A 21,189-nucleotide genomic window follows, 5' to 3' on the forward strand; every position below is an offset into this window, starting at 1 on the left:
CTGTGGGTTTCCCGGCACTTGCTTAGGGAACCCGTCCTGGTATTCCCCTGTGAGATAGCAGGGTATCCACAAGGTGAAAGTCAGGCATCCCGCCGCGAGGGGCCATTGTGGAGGTTAAGCAAGCTATTGCCCAGAGTCGCAGAGTGTGAACCCGTGAGTCGAGGAGGCACCGGGGCGAGAATTATCGAGTCCGTGGAATTTTTAGCCCAAGACCCGCCGAGGCGGGGAATTGAACCCTGGTCCAGGACCGATCTCAGCTTCCGGGTCTGCCGCCTCTAACCCCTGAGCCACACTTCTCCCTGATAGTGGCTATCTTAAAACCAGACAAACAACCGGATTGTGGGGAGTCCTACAGACCATTATCACTAATAAATACGGACACTAAGATTCTAGCCAGGATTATTGCCACAAGATTGCAGCTATTGTTACCGGTCATGGTACTCCCGGATCAGTCTGGTTTTATTCCCAATCACTCAACCTCACACAATTTACGCACCATATTTGCGTTATTACACCAGCTCAAACAGGAGATGAAGGCAGCAGCGGTCCTACTGGACGCAGCCAAGGCCTTTGACTCCATAGACTGGACATATTTTTTCACAATTTTTCAAAGGATGGGGCTACCACCTGTGCTAGTAACCTGGATCCAATTATTATATACCAAAACCAACTGCAAGAATAAAGGTAAATGGTCACATCTCGGAGGTGCTTAATATCCAGAGAGGCACACGGCAAGGATGCCCATTATCGCCCTTGCTGTTCTCCATTGTGATGGAGCCATTGACCTGTAAAATAAGACAACTTTACATGCACACTGCGCTAAGATTCTGTCTCTGCCCTATTAGCATCTCCATGTATGCAGACGACATGGTGCTTTATAGCCGAGATCCGAGTGCAAATTTGAACCCTGTTCTCAGAGAATACATTAAATTTAGCCTGCAAATAAACTGGGACAAATCTGCAATATTGCCACTCACAGAGAACACCCAGCCTCACCCGCTGGAATTCCCAGTGATGTGGCAGACAGACCCCATTAAATATCTGGGCATCTGGATCCATCGTGACCCAGAAATTGTACTAAGAACTAATTATGGCACTGTTGTTGATGGAATTGATGCACAAATAAGTAGATGGATTACACTCCTTCTCACACTGGCAGATCAGATATCTCTGATAAAAATGGTGGTCCTCCCAAAATTACTATATTCATTCACGAATATTCCAATACCCCCACCTACCCCAATATTTGCCAGACTGAAGGCGCTACTAACAACGTTAATATGGGCAGGTAAACAAGTGCGAATAAGCTTACACACACTGACGCTACCATATGCCTCGGGCGGATTTGAGGTCCCCAACCTGTTTTATATTACTTATGTGCGCAAGCCCAATACACTCACTATTGGTATCATCCAATCAAATACATGCCGCATATAGCGGTGGAAGATGGCGACGCCAACCCTGTTCACCTGGCTGCTGATCTAACACACCACAGACCACATCTAGCAAGACAGGAGATAAATACAATCCGCACTTCATAAAATGCGTGGCTCGAACTTGGCCATCTGGAAAAGAAACTCCCTCTGTATGCCCCCAATATGCAGTTGGCACAGAATCCCTCAATATCGGCCACTCACGATAGAGGTAGCATGGACCTGCTTGAGCAGGTGGGCGTTACCCAGATGGGCGACCTCTATGTTAATGGACTATTCATAACCCCTACAGATCTGGAATATGTAAACAATCAATCCATGCTATTTAAATTTACTTACCACAGATTGCGTGAGGCGATAAAGAAATTGTACCCCTCGTACCCAGCAGAACCCCCTGCACTAGACTCATCACAACTACTTATCACTAGTTCGACGATAAGCCATATGGTAACTAAACTGTACCGGGCCATGCAAACAGAAATTGGGGAGGGTACGGTAAAAGCTCATGAAAAATGGAACTCAATATTGGACACTCCGCTCGCTGAAGAGGACTGGAGGGCGTGCTGTGCACTAACAGAATTACTGACTCCCAACGGCAATTTACGCCTTATCCATTACAAGTACTTGCACCAAACCTATCATACCCCGGAAAAGCTGTACAAATATGGTCTACGGGACAACACAAATTGTAAACGATGCAAACTAGACCAGGCTGACTTTATTCACCTGGCCTGTGGATGTGTACAGGTACAAGCATACTAGACACAGGTAATAGATTTACTGGGTGAAATGTTGAATTGTAAGCTAATATGTACGCCAGTTATGCCTGTTGAGTTATGTGTTACCACTGAAATCTGTAAAGAAAAAATGTGCCGCCATAGCACTGCTCCTTGCGAAGCGCAGAGGGGCGATGCCTACTCTAAAGCAATGGATACCTGGCTTTGTATATTGTAGGGACAATATCTTATTATATGCAGAAGAGCTGCCTACCTCAGCAAAGCCATGTAATTTTTGGGAACCTCTCACGATATATCTAAACAGTCACCCTGATTTGTTAGCAACTGATGTATAATTTGTGCTCCTGATTTCGCCATACAACATGGTTGTGTGATATAGAAGGATACGATGGGAAATGAAATGTGATGTCCACTGTATCATCTGACGAGCAATGATTGACATGTGCTGGTAATGTTTGTTTGATCATGTATTGCACTATTTCATGAAAACTCAATAAAAAAAAAAAACTTCTGCTTCAGAAGTTCCAAAGATGAAGATCTAGGATGGGGCGAGGGCCTCTGTCCTTCTTCAGCAGCAGAAAATAGACAGAACCCAAACTTGTAGGGAGCAATTGTAACCACAATCTGAAGCACCCATTGGTCAAATGTGATACTCCTCCAGCCGGGGAGAAAAAGCTGATGTGACCTTCCACCTGGTGATAATGTGCAGTCTTTGGTGAATTGTAGTGGTTTTGGAGAAACTGCTGGAAATGGGGCTAGGGTTTAGCTAGATTGCTGCCCCTGGGGGCCTAGAAGCTTTTGGCCTGATCCCATGCATCTACTTCGAAAGGACTAAGGGGCTTGTTGTTGTTGAGGCATGAAGTTAACGATGAAGTGGTGAGTCCATGTGAGTTCAGTGATGTGGCTGTATTTGATGTGGTCACTGGAGGTGAATATCGGGTCAAGCATGTTTCCTGGGATATGCCTAGGGTTGTGTACGAGTTGTGTATGGTCAATGTTGTCCAGGCTGTCAAGGAGTTTGGTGGAGTGATGGTCTGTTTTGTTGTCAAGGTGGAAGTTGATGTCACCCAGGAACATGAACTCCTTCAAATCGATAGTGAGGGGGGCAGTAAAATTAGTGATAAGGTTGCAGAATGTGGTTCAAAGTCTTGGTGGACCGTATGCAAGGGTTCCCCTGATGGCGGACTTCTTATCTGTTAGGATAATGAGGTTGAGGTGTTCCATTGCTTGGATGGTGTCATCCATGGCGGTGGTGCATTTCATGGAGTTCTGTGGATGATGGCGATTCCTCCACCTGCCTTGTTCATGCTGAAAGAGAGCAGGAAGAGATTTGAGAAGAGAGTATTGCAGAAGCAGGCAGTGGGAGAAGAATGGAGGAGAGAAGGCCTACAAGAATGTGGATCCTAGAGCTGGTTGAGAGCCAACAGAGGTAGATGGAGAGCTGAGCCTGGTCACCTGCCAAGGCCCAGTTTAAGGTGCAACACAGTTACTGAAGATGCAAAAAAAGGATTTTATATGGAGTGGGGTGTCAACCTTAACTGCAGAGGTGATCAGACCTTCCAACAGCAGTTTGGGGGTAATTTATATGTTGGCATGATATTCTCCATCGCATCGGTAACAAAGTATACATATCTTCAACATGAAGGTTCTTCCAACTGATTCAAATGCAGGTGGACTTTAATTTTGTCCACAGCAGAAAATATCTGTCTCTGCTGTGGTCAAAGTTTTCCAACCCCCCTTCGGAGTAAGGGCCGTCACAGAAATGGCTACATGTCTACCAGCCCAATGGAGATTGACGGACATGTAGTCTTACCACCAGGTAAAACCTGGCAGTAAGGAAAGGTATAAACATTTAATGCTCCCCGCCAAGGGAGAAGACTACCATGGTAAGGAAAACATATTTTTTCTTTACAAAAAGGAAATCCAGTTGTGGGATTTTCTTTTTGTAAAGAAAATATATACTCTGAGCAACAGGACTGTGTCCTGCTGCTAATGCATCCCTGTTGCAAAGAGTAAAATGCATTAACAGGAACCAATGTAATGACAGTTCCTGCCAATTCTTTCATAAATGACTGCCTGCTTGGCATTACTTGATAAATTGGGTGGACGGTGTATTGTCCCTCCGTCATGGGGACAGAGTGTTTATCCCAGCTCTATGGTGGAATGGTGGATATCTGCCTATATGTAATCACCCCCTATATCTCTAATATGTGTTTCAAACTACATTATATCCTCTTAAAATGTATTAATTTGTCTTAAATTTTTCTATCTGAATGACTTGAATAAGGCTGAATCTACAGTGAATGTTTCTTAAGTTGGTAGTGGCTTGCACAGTGAGGCACCACAGCAATGTTCTCTGTATACATGAATGGAATACACAAAATATTGTAACTTACGAGAATAACAGTGCATTGTCATGAGCATTCCTGGTCAGCAAGTCATCATGTCTCCAAGTTGAAAACCTTTCGAGGCTGGTTTGAACTGATGTATCCACATCTATCAGATCATTTGTTTCCCAAATTTCTAAGCCAGTCAATGCCACAAAAATATGAATGGATTTAAAAACCTGCAGGAATGCATAAAACAGACTGTTACATTGCCTAAACATGTATTGTGAAAAGCTTTCACTGCATTTCACAAGTGCAGTCTACAATCATCAAATGACTCTGAAAGATAATATTAGGTCTAGGATTAGCAAAGACCTTTTGATTTCATGAAATTTGTATATATGATATGCATACTTAAAGGGGACTTCAGCCAGCCCTCTTCATCCATAGGTTTGCTGTTGTAAAATTCACAATTGTCTTTCTTTCCTACCCTACAGCATATAGCGCAGTGCAGTCTAGGTGGAATACAAAGGTCGTCAATACCACCATTACTGTCATTTTTAGCATTGCAGTTATTTTAGCGGAAAAGGTAGGATACTTTAAACTATTTTAAATCTGCCAGTACTGCCAATCCTTTTAACTATTTTAAATTGGCCAGTTTAAAATCTGTTAGTGTCAAGTTGTTTTGATTATTATTATTTTTTTTAAATATCTTTATTGGTTTATCTTTTTTTTAGCACAGCAGCGTAAAAGAAAAGCCATTCAGAAATCGGCTGAAATGTATTTGTACAACTTTTTAACAATAAGTGCAAAGAGAAAATCAAATGAAGGAGCCGACTAAGAATAAGAATCATAAATCCAGGATTGAAGTGAGATAAAGCACAAAAAAAAACCACAAAAAAACCACAACAAATGTAGCCATTGCAACAATAATTTTCCCAGATAGATCTTATATTCTCTTGCTTCAGGTACCCTTTCACAGAGCCATCTGCGAAGATGGAAAGGGGAACCAATTCCCGACTGCTTTTCCTTCCATCTATAGATGGGTCCCCAGATACGTTTACCCAGCAGTCTCCCCCTTTTCCCCTTCCTCTCGTAAATTCCCTTTTCAAGGTTATAGGTGGACAATAGCCTTGCAAGCCATTGTTGGAAAGTTGGGGCTGCCTTATCCAGCTATGCTGAGGCAATGCAGATATGTAGTACTGACATAGCCATAAAAAGAAAGTATTGTAATAGATCTTGCCTATCTTCACCATTTATCCCCAACAATATTATAGAGGGAGTAAGACACATTTTGGTTACTAATGTTTTCTCAAAAAATGTTTCTATCAAATTCTTCAAGGCAAGCAACTGGGGACATAACGCGAACATGTGAATAATTTCAGCATTCGTGCTGTCGAATCGGGGACATCTAGTACCACTCCCTCCACCCCATTGTGCTATCCTTGCCAGAGTGTAATACAAAGAATAGATTGTTTTATATTGCTGAGCTGGCAACCCTGCAGAACACAACACAGTTTGGCCTAATTCTAATGAATCTCTAAAACCCTCTTGGTCTATGCCAAGTTTATCTGCCCACTTCTTCCCATATTTTTTGAGGTCGTCGTTTTTAAATACAGGAAGCTCAGCATATATCCTCCAGATTGTACAATCTTCCCCTCCCATAATAACTTCCATAACTTTATTTTTGGCAAATCTGCAGGGCCCCCCTTTTTTCCGGCTAGGAAACTCCGGATTTGTAGATATTTGAAAACGTTTATTGTGTTAATACCATATTGATTCTGTATGTCTAGAAACTGCAACATTCCATGAACCCCCATTAGATCGCCCACTTTCCGAATTCCACCCCTTTCCCATTCCGCCATTATGGTGCCTGCACATATTTCCCCAGGAAAAGTTAGGTTCCCAAAAAGTTGGGTGTAATCATTCAATCTACCTAGAACAGTTTTTTTCTGAAATACTGTCCAAATCTTATATGCAGCCAGCAAGGTTTTAAACCTGGTTCTTTTAAAGTAGCTGGGATCAGTGAACTTCAGGAAGCAATTCTCCGCTTCTCCTCCTATCAAAATAGAGTACCTATCAACCAATCCAGTCTTGATTTGTGTATCAGACACGTCTCCACCAACCAATCCACTCATATACTGAAAGGCAGCCGCCCAATAATACATTCTAAAATCAAGGACAGCCCATCCTCCCCTTGCCCGTGGTAATGACATAAAGCAAAGTGCCATCCTTGTTTTCCCTTGTGCCCAGACAAACCTATTGACCATGTGCTCCAGTGCCGAAAACCATTTTCCTTCAAATTCAAGTGGGATCGCCCTAAAGATATACAGAATTTTGGGTAGAAACATCATTTTCACCACATTGCAGCGCCCTGCTAGTGACAGATGTAGATTGTTCATTCTGTCGAAATCTTTTTTAGCTTTGGCAACTATAGGCTCAATGTTTCTATCTACAGTTTTTCCCAAGTCCGCAGATATGTTGATCCCTAGATAAACAGCTGAGTCCACCACTCGTATATCATTGCACACAGCCCCCCTTATTCTTAACTATCTGTGTCTTGGACTCATTTAAGGCATATCCTGACACCAGGTCAAACGTTTGAGCTTCTGCATCTATCGCAATTAGAGCATTTTCTGGAGATGGAGTTACCAGTGCGATGTCATCTGCGTATGGTAGTGTTTTATATTCTAAACCATGAAACATCATGGGGGGAATACTGGTGTTCGCCTCCAACCTCCGAATTAGAGGATGGATGTAGATCGCAAAAAGTAATGGTGAGCATGGGCACCCCAGGCGTGTACCGCACTTAATTAGTAAGGGTGCCGTATATCCTCCATTAACTCTGAGTCAGGCATTAGGATCCTTATACAAGGCCTGCACTGCTTTAACAAATCCCCCACCAATGCCAGTCCACTTCATAATTGCCCAGAGGTAGTCCCAGGAGACTGGGTGGAACGCCTTTTCTGCGTCCATTAACATGACCGCCATGGGTTCTCCTGAGACTTCAGCAGCATCAAAGAGAGTTACAACCCTACGAACATGCTGCGTTGTTCCTCTCCCTGGAATGAAGCCATGATGCCTGGAGCTAACCATCTTACCTATAACCTTACTGAGCCTGATTGCCATAGATTCAGAAAAAATCTTTGCGTCAGAATTCATTAACGTTATTGGTCTGTATGACCCTGGTTCTCTAGGTGGTTTCCCTTTTTTCAAAAAAATTACTATGTCTGCCCCTGCCCATGAGCCCGGAACCGAGATACCCATCTGCGCCTGCTGCATTGGTTCAATTAAATCGGGTCCGATTGACTCCTTACAAACGTTATAAAATTTGAGGGGGATTTGATCAGGCCCAGCAGCTTTGCTCGACGAGAGGCAGCTCAGTGTTTTTATTATTTTAAATAAAGTGTTGAACTCAGCACTCACTGTTTGCTGAAGCAGCAGCCTCCCGAGTGGGAGAGGCAGGAGCATAGAGTGCGGAAGAAGAGATAGGGTTAGCCCTCTCTACCATAGAGTGCCCTCGGAACAGGGAAAATGCTGGTTAGCGGTCTAGATGACCAGAACTAATTAACATGCACCTTCAAATGTCGGCCGGCCAGCAGGCGTGCAGCAGAGACAGTGTAGTCTATGTGGAATACGAAGGTCGTCAATACCACCATTACGGTAATTTTTAGCATTGCGGTTATTTTAGAGGTAAAAGTAGAATACTTGTAACTATTTTAAATTGACCAGTTTCAAATCTGTCAGTGTCAAGTTGTTTTTAATATTTTAAACAAAGTGTTGAACTCAGTACTCACTGTTTGCTAAAGCAGAGTCCTCCCGAGTGGGAGAGGCAGGAGCACAGAGTGCAGTAGAAGAGGTAGGGTTAATCCTCTCTACCATAGAGTGCACTCGGGACAGGGAAAACGCTGGTTAGCGGTCTAGTTGACCGGGACTAATTAACCTGCACCTTCAAATGAAGGACAGCCAGCAGGCGCGCAGCAGACGTGCTAAGGGTGCATGCCGCTGTTGTGCCAAATGCACGCCAAAGGCAAGCCCGTCTGAGCCCATCCATGCCCGAACGGGCCCAGGGTCCAGGAACCCTGCACAATTTCCTAGATTTACATATTCTGGGCATGAACACGCAGCTTCAACAAACCCAGAATAGCCGGCTGTGAGACGGGCTGGGATTTTATGAGGGAGTCATCCTTAGAGAAGGTCTGTCAACACTGTAATTCAAAGTGGAAGTCATCCCATAAACCAGGATCAAGTAAGACTAATGGACTAAAGGAGCCATAGGCAAGAAAGTTAGGGTTGATTAAATGCTGCTCCCTGCCTAAACACAAAACAGAAATCCGCATACTATTACAGGAGACCAACTTAGATGCCCTGTTTATTACAGAAAGTTGGCTTAAATACTGCTCCTCCCCTGACATAGTAATGCCCCGGCCCCAGAATAACAAATTCACAGATTGGACATGATCGGGCAGGCAGGGGGTAACTGGCCATTCTAGTAAAAAGAAAGTGCAAGTGTAACACCAAGGCCCTTTCCATCAAAGGGTGTGAATGCTGCCTCTTCTCAATCTAGTTAGCACCTACGTATACCTTATCAGGGCTCCTAATTTATAGACTCCCAGGCCCATATGGCGAGTTTTTAGAAGATTTGTCCAAATCACTATCTAGCTCGTTACTAAAGAATTTACACATCACCATATTAGGAGATCTAAATCTACACATGAATGACCAAAACCTCCCCAGTGTCAAAAGACTCTGATTAGACCTAGAAAGCTTGCAACTAGCCCAGTTGGTAATGACTGCCACACATGCTAAGGCTCACATCTTGGGCTCAGTAATTTCCAAGGATCCAAACATTAATATAGTCTCTCCAGTTCCGGTACCCTTGTCAGACCACCATTTTATTCCCTTTAACTTAAGAAAGTTAGTACGAGAGCAGGGGATGAATCCCTCCAAGGCCAAAACATTGAAAAGGCAATGGACCAAGCTCAACTCAGAGGCATGGGGGAACATCCTAACTGACACAACTATAATTAATACTGAGAAACCTGCAATGGTGGAAGAAGAATTTTTCTGGTGGGAAAAAAGGATCACCCAATCTCTGGATGAAGTAGCCTCTAAAGTTCTCTCCAAATCAAAACCTAGACCCAGGGCTGATGGATGGTTCAATCCCCAATTGTTAGCGCTATAGAAAAATTGTAAAAAAATCAAAAGGGATAGGAGAAAAAATTATGATCTACAACGTAAAATCATGTATAAAATTACTACAATAGCATGAAAGCTACTCAGGCAAAGTTCTTTGAGGAGAAAATCAGCATGGCTCAGAAATCCTCAAGGAAACTGTTTGTGGTACTTAAGGTATTGACCACTCTAAACCAGGACCCCTATCCATCAGAGACATTGGAGGAGAGGTGCAATGATTTAGCCTCTTATTTTCTTTAAAAAGTAACTGACATCTACAGTTCCTTTACAAAAAAAAGAGAGAGAAAACCTCAACGGGGGAAGAGATCAGGAAGTAACCTCTCCATTAAAAACCTTCACCAATCTGCCACAGATGGAAGCAAAAGGGGCAGAATTTTTGATGGCCAAAGTGAAGTCTGGTTCGACTTGTGGAGGGACTTAGAGCATCATTAGACTAGGGAAAATCAGCGGCCTTACTCCTCTTGCCTTCGACATGGTAGACCACCACATATTATGAAGGAGACTCTGGGCCATCGGGGTACAAGGTACTACGCTCAAGTGGTTGGCATTGTTTCTGGAGGGAAGAACATTCCAAGTATTGGAAAACACCACCCTCTCTAAAACTATGTCACTGAGTTGTGGGGTACCACAGGGTTCCTCACTAAGCCCCACACTTTTCAACATATATATGGAACCACTTGTGGAGATTGTTCAAGAGTTTGACATCTCCATGACGTATTACACGGACGATAGCCAGCTGGTGATTTCCCTGGACCCAAAAAACAGTAGCGACTCCGAGAGATTATCACCCTGTATGGAAAAAGTCAAGGAGTGGATGACAAAAAGCTGCTTAAAATTAAACGGGGAGAAAACAGAGTTAATGGTCCTCGGGAACAAACAAATTGAGAGTCCCTCCATAAGATGGCCGGAATGTCTAGGTAGCCCTCCTGTACCGAAATAAATAATCAGAAATCTGGGTTTCTGGCTAGAAATAAAATCTTCCTATGGCGACACAAGCCATGAAAGGCTCAGCCACCTGCTTTGGACTACTTAGAAGTCTCCGAAAAATCCTAGATTGAATTCCTATGCAGTACAGAAAGACGGTAGTCCACTCCCTAGTCACTTCGCTGCTGGATTATGGAAACACGTTATTCCTAGGGGCACCGAAATATGTAACCCACAGACTGCAAGTGGTCCAGAATGTGGCAGCAAGGCTGTTGTGCAATATCCCTGCTCAGCAGTCGGTAAATAAATGCCTTAAAAGGGCTACACTGGCTCCCAGTAGAGGGTAGAATCAAATTTAAGATTCTGGTCACAACGCACAGCGCTCTATATTATAGGGGCCCTAGGAAAATAAAGAGTCTAAAATCCCTTTACACCCCAAACAGTTATTTGAGATCAAGCACGGAGGGACTTCACAAATAAAGTAGTTTCCTTCATTGATTGTCAAGGACTACCGGGCAATGTGCACTATGGTCTGGTATTACTCAAAACTTTATTTATCCTACTAAAATTATATATATATATATATCCAAATCTGATTAACAGATCTTATTGTTAGTGTTGTCATTCTGCACAAAACATACCATGAGTTATCCCCAAGTGAGGATTGATGCCTTTGAATACATAAGGAAACTCTTTTAATGAAAATGCACATGCTAAGGGAAAAACCAAGAGCCGATACCATACCAGAATAATTGACCAACCTACAATGCCGCCTGAGTGTACCACAATTGCGGACTTATCAATCCTAAAAACCCTAGGAGAACTGGAGTTAGAAAATGAGGACCTTAATGTTCAGGTATTCATCGAGGACATTATAATGGAACAAAGCCTACAGAGTGGTGACACTGTAACCACAGCCTTCAGGCCGCGATCCAGAGAACTGCCATTCTCTGGGAAAGATCACATAGATACATTCCACAAATTGATCATCGATAGTCTCAAAAGAATCAAAAGGGGCATTTATCAAGACACAAAGAAACATAGTGCAACTGAATGGAAATATCATGACCTGGTCGAAAAAATCAACAAGAACAAACAAATTGTTGTTTGAAACTCTGATAAAGGGGGCAATGTAGTCCTATGGCCAGTGAGCTTGCATTTGCAAGAAGGACATTTGCAATTGAATCAGAAAAAGTGCTATAAAAAATGCAAACAAAAAACAATGGAGAAAGCTCACTCTGAGTACATTTTGGAAGTTGAACAGTGGATGAAAGAGGGCCAACTTTCGCATGATGAGTTCCGATTTTTGAAGAATGATTCACCAAGAACTCCGGTTCTGTACCCCATCCCAAAGGTGCACAAAAATGTCAACTGTCCACCTGGGTGACCAATAATATCTGCCAATGGGAATATGATAGAGAAGAAATCAAAGTACATTGATTTCTTTTTGCAGGCTTATGTAGCACAATTACCACCAGACTTTGCACTAATTGCACATGATATAACAACTTTGTACACAAGTGTTGCACACACTGATGGTTTAAGAGCTATGGAATTATTTTTAAGTCACAGACAAATTAGCCTCTGGAAGCACACGCAAATGTTATTGGCAAATTCAAAAAGGGGATTAGAAGATAATTTTTTCCGTTTTGAAGGGTTGCTGTACCAGCAGAAGTGGGGGACTATGATGGGCACCTGTTTCGCCCCTAGTTATGTTTACATGTAGCCTGGTGGTAGGAACAGGTGCTTCGCAAGAAACACGGATTGGCATGGGAAAAAAACATAATACTGTGGGCCAGATTAATAGATTACTTATTTGTAATCTGGAAAGGAACAGTGGTGTCCGCAGAACAGTTTGTCATCATCTTCATAATAATAACATAAATCTGAAATTTAATCACACCATCAGCACAAGGAGTGTAACGTTCCCAGATGTGGAGGTAGATGTGAAAGGAGGAAAACTCGAAACCAAACTATACAGAAAGGCCATGGCAGGAAACACGATGCTGCATGCGTCCAGTCTTCATCGGGCCCACACCAAACAAAGCATACCGTATGGCGAATGCTACAAGCCATTAGGAATTGTAGCATACCCAGTGACTTAGCTAAATGCCAGGATGAGATGAGCAAGATATTCCAAGAGAGAGGCAATGAACGAACAATGGTGGAGGTAGCAAGGAAGGCAGCAAACAGTAAAAATTGTGAGGTGCTTCTCTTTTCTAAAAACAAATCAAGGAAAAGAGTAATAGAACCACAAATGCACTTCCTAACAACTTATAACACCCAAAAAAAGAGTTCAGGGAACTTGTCAACAAAAACTGGCACATTGAAAAATCAGACCCAGTGATTGGGAAAATGCTGCCTAGACTTCCACCCATCAGGTTCTGTAGAGCTCCATCACTTAGGGATGCCATTGACAAATCTAGCCCTGAGATGGCACGTGATCAAAGTTGGCTAAAACCCGCACCTGGTTTTAAGAGATGCACTAAATGTAGAGTTTGCAGTATAGTTAAGAATACTACATCTTATTCAACACCTTTTGGTGGCAGGGAGGTGAAAATTAGGGAGGCCTATAACTTCCAAACAGAATATGAAATCTATGTTCTGACTTGTACATGTAACTTGCAGTATGTGGGAAGCACGACACTGCAACTACACAAAAGGCTCTCGCAGCATATGACAGCAATCACTAATGCTGACAGAACTTACCCGGTAGCTCGCCACTGTGAGATTGCACATCAAAAAGATCCTACATAAATCAAGTATTTTCTGACAGATGCAGTCCCGGCCAGCAGGAGGGGTGGTGATCAAACAAGACTATTGCTGGAGCTTGAAACTAGAGATATCCAGAACCTAGACAGCACAATACCAAACGGGCTAAACATTGATGAAGATTTGCATTCATGCCTTTAAACTGTATTTCAAGTGTCATTTGTATATGTATTTCATGTTAGAGCGAACAGAGAAGTAGAGGGTCTAAGGGAACTTTTTAAGACCACAGCATGGACATATTCCCCAAACTGCATATGATATACACAAAAAGTGTCCATGGGTCTAAGTAGACCTGGAAAAACTCGCCAGGTCAAAGGCATTGACTAATAGAGAGAAAAAAGAAAAAGAGAAACACTCATACCCTCCTGTGTAGTGTGTAGAAAGTCCTTTTTAAAAGGACGGAATCCCATCACCCACCGCGGCGACACGCTCCATCACCTAAGATCTTCTCTTATCTGTAACCTGGTACCTCCTAGGAAGTGCTTCAATTGTAAAGCATGAGGCTAATTATTTTCAGCAGCAGTTACATCTGGTGAATAGAAAAACTGTCTTTAAACTAATGCTCCCCTTATTATGAAAGCAACATATTCTGCATGATAAATGTTTACTTGCGGTATTATGTAAATTAATACGTAAATGCTCTATAATATTTGCCAGCTGCTATTAAAAGTAAATGCTTCATCGCTTTGGGGAGGAAAGCCGTCTTTTTTTTCATATGGTTTCCCTGCCTCGTGCCTTGCTTCTAGGAGCATCACCTCATTTCTAGATGGCTTCACATAGCAAAAGGGCTGGACAGCTTGAAAATGCAAATAGCAAGGTTCCCTTGGGTGAGCAAACCGTAACACCGAGAAAGTGGATTTGATAACATTTATTTTAAAACAGGTAACTAATAGCAACATCTGAAAAACACATTGACTTTCCAAAATTCTACAGCATAGAGAAAAACGCGCATTTAAATCCCTAGACATCTCTCTGAAATGTTACATCCTGTCAAAGGCATTTATTATATATGTGGAAACTGGCGATTAATGAATCCATACAAAGAAAGTGGGCAAAATATATTATTCATTAGAAGGATAGCCAAATGCGCGAGCAATCTTCCGTGCAAAGAGCTCAAGCAAAAGAGCAAATACAAATGGCTCTGAGGTGTGAACGCACAGCTAGCTGAAAGGACGATGTATGCACAGTGACTAGATACCACTATGCATGCACAGGAGAATAATCTTATAACAATACAAAGTGAATGATGAAGAGCGGATAGCTTATGTTTCAACCAGCGGGGGGCGCGCTGCCAGCTTTAAAATAACCTATGCCACCCATCAGCCACAGCCGCAATGTCTATGGTCTTTACTTTTGACCATGACCAAGCCAGAGTCACCTGATATTCAAGCCTGTCTTAACGTAGTTCAAAAGGGACACCATCCACGGTGATCATGCAAATGTACGGAAGGTGGCCATCGGGTCGGCCAGCTCAGGAATGATTGGGAAATGGGTGGCATTCTCCAAGGTGCCCTAGTGTTTGTTCCAAATTGATAGCTGTTTTTATATAAAAGGAAACTCTCTCTTTCCTCATTCTGAGGACATCATACGAATAGAAGCTTCTGCGTTGACCACGAGACAGAAAGGAAGATAAAACTAGCGATGAAAGGAAACACTCCCTTTCCTCATACTGAGGACATGAAACTAATAGAAGTTTCTGCATTGACCACGAGACAGAAAGGAAGATAAAACAAGTGGGGCAGCGCAGTGACTGCAAACGCGCTCATTGGAAACAGATGGCACCGCTGCTCGCTCCTGCAAGCTGCAGGCCGTGGGCAGATACATTTAAGGGGAAGGCGGGAAATGCACCCGCCTTTGGCCAATTGCGGGCTTTTTTAGCCACACGCACAAGTTTGCTGAAAAGCTGAAGTGATTTCAAGAGGTCATTTTCTAGAGCAGCGCATGCGCGCTACTCTAGGCACGACCTAATGATACAAACTGGGCAGTCTTTCTTTCATTGCAGTTTGACTATCGTAATGAAGTAGTCAGAGATAGGCAGGCCAAACTGTATGTAAGCAAGGCCGCCGTGTCCGCTGAAACGCATTGTGACCAGCGCTAAATAAATATTGAAAACCGCTTTGGAGTAAGCTCCGTTTGTGTATACTAGAGGAATTCCAAATGTTTGAAGATATATATATATACATATATTACCTACTGGCGGTCGCCAGTAGGTAGTTATAGTTAGGACCCCTTTTCCATAGGAAAACCTCAACATTCTATTTTGAATAACTTTGGCGCCGGTCGATGAATCCTCGCGACTTTCTCAAAATAGGTGGGGCGCTACGCTCCGCTCCTACCCTGAAAGTCTCGGGGGGATCCGTCAAGCGGGGGCTGAGATAAAAGGGGGGTCCCAAAACGCGTTTTCCCCATGCATTTTTCCATAGGACCTTTAGAACGAGCTACAGCCCGAACGGCTGAACAGAATTACTCGAAATTTGGCAGAGAGGTAGTCCCTAGGTCAAGGAAGTGCCTTTTGTAGGTTTGGTGTAAATCTGTTCAGTACATTCTGAGAAAATAGCCTTTAAATCAATATATATATCTGAGCCCGCTTACGGTACGCTTACCGTACGCTTACCGTAAGCGTACGGTGGCGTGCGCGAGCGCGATTCTGATTGGCTCTTAGATCTTAGTAAACATTCGAATCGGCCGAAACCAGGAAGCGGCGGCCGCCATTTTGTGTATTTCACTCAGAAAAAAAAGAGTGAAAACAAGAAAAGGGGGCAATGAGGAGAGTTACAGACCCCCTTACATTTGTGAGGGGGTCAAAGAAGGACTGTAAAGTACAAAGAAAACATTTATTGATTTAAAAAAAAATCTCGGGGTACGCGGACGGTAAGCTTACAGTAAGCGTACGGTAGAAAAAAAAAAAAAAAAAAAAATGAAAATCAGATTTAAGTGTTTAGATATTAGGGGGCTCTAAAAAGAGCCGTTGTGTTTATGAAATGATTTTTTAGTGGTACCTACAAGTAAGTACCGATGCAGAGTCTAAGGTTCAAGAGGAAGACTCTGTTCCCTTCATCATTGAAGTGCACACCATCTCCTCTATAAATGTCTTGCATGTCATAACGCAAGTTGTTGTGGTAAATGGCACCCATACCATAGTCACGGAGGAAAGCAGAAACAGATTTGTTGACGTGCTTTCTTGCTTTGTCATCGCACCGCGTGACCACCGTGCGTGCACGGCACTAACTGCGTAAAGTGGGCGCGCGGTGCGCGAAGCGCACCGCGTGCCTACTGTGCGCGCACGGTGCGCGAAGCGCACCGTGCGCGCACGGAACGAACTGCGTTAAGTGGGCGCGCACGCCACGAATGGCGTAAAGTAACTTAGCATTTAAAAAACCGTACAAATTCACTGAAAAAACCATAGGTTTCACACACGTTATAGTTAGGAATTAGCATTTAAAAAACCTTGCAAATTCACTGAAAAAACCATAGGTTTCACACATGTTATAGTTAGCGGAAATTTTACTGATAAAAAACCAATGAAATTCCCCCGTTATAGTTAGTGCAGGCAACTATAACTCACGCGACCGCAATCTTCTGCTGATGACATATGTGTCTTTATGAAAAAAAAATATTTGTAATATATGTATAGCTAAAAATGTATGGAAGAAGACATGGGCAAATAAGTGTCTAAATACAGTATTAGCATCAGCAGAGGATTGCGGTCGCGTGAGTTATAGTTGCCTGCACTAACTATAACGGGGGAATTTCATTGGTTTTTTATCAGTAAAATTTCCGCTAACTATAACATGTGTGAAACCTATGGTTTTTTCAGTGAATTTGCAAGGTTTTTTAAATGCTAATTCCTAACTATAACGTGTGTGAAACCTATGGTTTTTTCAGTGAATATATATATATATATATATATATATATATATATATATATATACCAAAGACCCCTTCCTTAGAAGAGATCAGAGGTCACAGTGGGGAAACCTTTCAGAAGAATCTTTAATGACGGGTGCAGGGCATAATGCATTTCGGCGTTAATTTGCCTTCATCAGACGCTCTTCGCAAAATCCGGATTACACTATTACACTAGCCCCCTCCTTTGAACAGCTACGGTCCTCCCCTGAACGGGAAGTCAGCTGAATCCTCCCAATTGTTTGCAGCTGCAGTCGGGTTGAAAGACTGCAACTCACATCATGCAATATCGTGATGAATGACAATAACTGGAGTCCTTGCTCAAATGATCGCTGTAATTCCCTGCAAGGGGGGGGCTTAATGACCTCGGTAAAACCTGTGAATTTAAAAGTCCAGATCTTCCTTGGGTCCCCAACGTTCTGCCCTAGTGTCCAGAGTCAAGCCGGGCCATAAAGCGTGGATTTAATGACTTCACGTGAAGTCATTAGCTGCTCCTGGCAGTGGCCACTTGCCCAGCCTGGTCTTGAGGCGGTCCTGCGGTATCCGATCCCCGGAGAATGATAGTGTTGCGACTGTTGCCTGCAATCCGTAGCACTCTTGTTTGAGCCACAAGCGCAAGTTTGCTGAAAAGCTGAAGTGATTCCAAGAGGTCATTTTCTAGCGCAGCGGATGCGCGCTGAGCTAGGCTTTACCTAATGATACAAAACGGGCAGTTTTTCTTTTATTGCAGTTTGACCATCGTAATGAAGTAGTCAGAGATAGGCAGGCCAAACTGTGTGTAAACAAAGCGGCTCTGTTTGTGTACCCTAGAGGAATTCCAAATGTTTGAAGATTTATATATATATATATATATATATTCACTGAAAAAACCATAGGTTTCACACATGTTATAGTTAGCGGAAATTTTACTGATAAAAAAACAATGAAATTCCCCCGTTATAGTTAGTGCAGGCAACTATAACTCACGCGACCGCAATCCTCTGCTGATGCTAATACTGTATTTAGACACTTATTTGCCCATGTCTTCTTCCATACATTTTTAGCTATACATATATTACAAATATTTTTTTTTCATAAAGACACATATGTCATCAGCAGAAGATTGCGGTCGCGTGAGTTATAGTTGCCTGCACTAACTATAACGGGGGAATTTCATTGGTTTTTTATCAGTAAAATTTCCGCTAACTATAACATGTGTGAAACCTATGGTTTTTTCAGTGAATTTGCAAGGTTTTTTAAATGCTAATTCCTAACTATAACGTGTGTGAAACCTATGGTTTTTTCAGTGAATTTGTACGGTTTTTTAAATGCTAAGTTACTTTACGCCATTCGTGGCGTGCGCGCCCACTTAACGCAGTTCGTTCTGTGCACGCACGGTGGGCACGCGGTGCGATGACAAAGCAAGAAAGCACGTCAACAAATCTGTTTCTGCTTTCCTCCGTGACTATGGTATGGGTGCCATTTACCACAACAACTTGCGTTATGACATGCAAGACATTTATAGAGGAGATGGTGTGCACTTCAATGATGAAGGGAACAGAGTCTTCCTCTTGAACCTTAGACTCTGCATCGGTACTTACTTGTAGGTACCACTAAAAAATCATTTCATAAACACAACGGCTCTTTTTAGAGCCCCCTAATATCTAAACACTTAAATCTGATTTTCATTTTTTTTTTTTTTTTCCTACCGTACGCTTACCGTAAGCTTACCGTACGCGTACCCCGTGATTTTTTTTAAAATCAATAAATGTTTTCTTTGTACTTTTCTGTCCTTCTTTGACCCCCTTACAAATGTTAGGGGGTCTGTAACTCTCCTCATTGCCCCCTTTCCTTGTTTTCACTCTTTTTTTTCAGAGTGAAATACACAAAATGGCGGCCGCCGCTTCCTGGTTTCGGCCGATTCGAATGTTTACTAAGATCTAAGAGCCAATCAGAATCGCGCTCGCGCACGCCACCGTACGCTTACCGTAAGCGTACGGTAAGCGTACCGTAAGCGGGCTCAGATATATATATTGATTTAAAGGCTATTTTCTCAGAATCTACTGAACAGATTTACACCAAACCTACAAAAGGCACTTCCTTGACCTAGGGACTACCTCTCTGCCAAATTTTGAGTAATTCTGTTCAGCCGTTCAGGCTGTAGCTCGTTCTAAAGGTCCTATGGAAAAATGCATGGGAAAAACGCGTTTTGGGACCCCCTTTTATCTCAGCCCCCGCTTGACGGATCCCCCCGAGACTTTCAGGGTAGGAGCGGAGCGTAGCGCCCCACCTATTTTGAGAAATTCGCGAGGATTCGTCGACCGGCGCCAAAGTTATTCAAAATAGAATGTTGAGGTTTTCCTATGGAAACGTGGTCCTAACTATAACTACCTACTGGCGACCGCCAGTAGGTAATATATATATATATATATATATATATATATATATATATATATATATATATATATATATATATATATATATATATATATATATATGTATCAAACACAATTTTCTCCAGGAAAGAAGAAAGAATAGGGTCGCACTCCAGCGGTCTTTTTGTAATTCAATGCTCCATTTATTTCCAATTCATTTTGGTCCACAAATCAAGCGCAAACCAACCGGTCTACAAATCAAGCGCAAACCAACCAACGCGTTTCGTTAACTTCTGTTAACTTGATCATGGTTGTTACCATTCGAAAAAAACATTACATTTTAAACAGGTGTGATACCAGGAAATGTCATGACTTCATTTCCTGTAAGTCACGGGGTTTTCAAACTCAGACTTCTGGGATATGTAGTCCCCTTTGATGCATTAAACATTATTCATGAGCAGGCTTAAAATAAAATAAACAAATAACCACGTCTAATGATGATGATTTTAAACATTAGCAACATTGAACTCTTTGTACATGTTGTTGTGCCGCTTTATAAACAAAGCTCAATATTTTTACTCTCATAATGATGTCTCATATTACCATTCTTAATTCAAATCATGCCCTCTAGTGGGCAGTCCCACTTATTTCAATTATTTAAAGGCCCTAATTGGCCTTTCACACTTAATCTGTGTCGGTTACATTCATGAGTTTTTTTCATTGTTCATGGATAAGAGACAAACCACATGAGTTCGATCCTTTAAACAAAAGGTCCAAAATGTATTACGTATAGTCCATCTTTGTAGTTCCACATGATTATGATCATCTTTCCTCGTTAGAGATGTATGTACAGTTCTTCCGACTGGTTCAGGCCAAACGGTGTCATGCTCCTAAAATTTATGATATGCTGTGATTCTTTCTGTCACAGTAGTTTCTCCCGATTTCCTCCTCGTACACTGATAGGTATGGTTTCTATTCCATAAAAACTCAGAGACTTCCAATTGCTGTTATGGTGGGTTTCCATGTGTTTTGCCACTGCCTTATTTTTGTCCTTATTCTTTGTGGCCCGTGTGTGTTCCAAGATTCTTTTCTTCAAATCACATATGGTGCTTCCCACATATTTTAGTTTACATGGGCATTCTATTATATAGATTGCGTATTGACTTTTGCATGATATCAATTGTTTGATTTTCCAAATTTTATTGTTCACCATTGTTATTTCGCTTATTGGCTTTGCGATTTGACACACCTTGCAATTTTGGCATTTGATAAACCCTTTTTTTCTTAGCCAGGTCTCTTTCGCTTTGCTTGATTTAAAGTGACTGTGCACCAGTCGATCTTTTAGGTTTTTAGCTCTCCTGTACGTTATTATTGGTTTGGATCCCATTACTTTTCCCATGGTACCGTCTAATTGTAATATTTTCCAATTCTTTTTGATAATACCCACAATTTCCTTTGATTCCTGGGTGTAATCCAATATCAATCTTATTGGTTCTTCAATGGGTTCTTGTTCTTTTTTTGATGATGATAAACATTCCTC

General features: G+C 42.3%; 1 protein-coding gene across 1 annotated transcript in view; it reads right to left on the minus strand.

Moving 5' to 3' along the window:
• LOC146784498 (zinc metalloproteinase-disintegrin-like VLAIP-B) overlaps nt 1-21,189 on the minus strand; it is a 2,353,571-nt gene that overhangs the window by 1,464,327 nt on the left and 868,055 nt on the right. The window contains exon 7 of the mRNA XM_085632965.1: nt 4,567-4,736. Coding sequence (XP_085489091.1) covers nt 4,567-4,736 — 170 coding nt within the window. The remainder of the gene's footprint in view (nt 1-4,566; nt 4,737-21,189) is intronic.

The sequence above is a fragment of the Triturus cristatus genome, chromosome 11 (assembly GCF_964204655.1).
Source record: "Triturus cristatus chromosome 11, aTriCri1.1, whole genome shotgun sequence".
NCBI classification, from domain to species: Eukaryota; Metazoa; Chordata; class Amphibia; order Caudata; family Salamandridae; genus Triturus; species Triturus cristatus.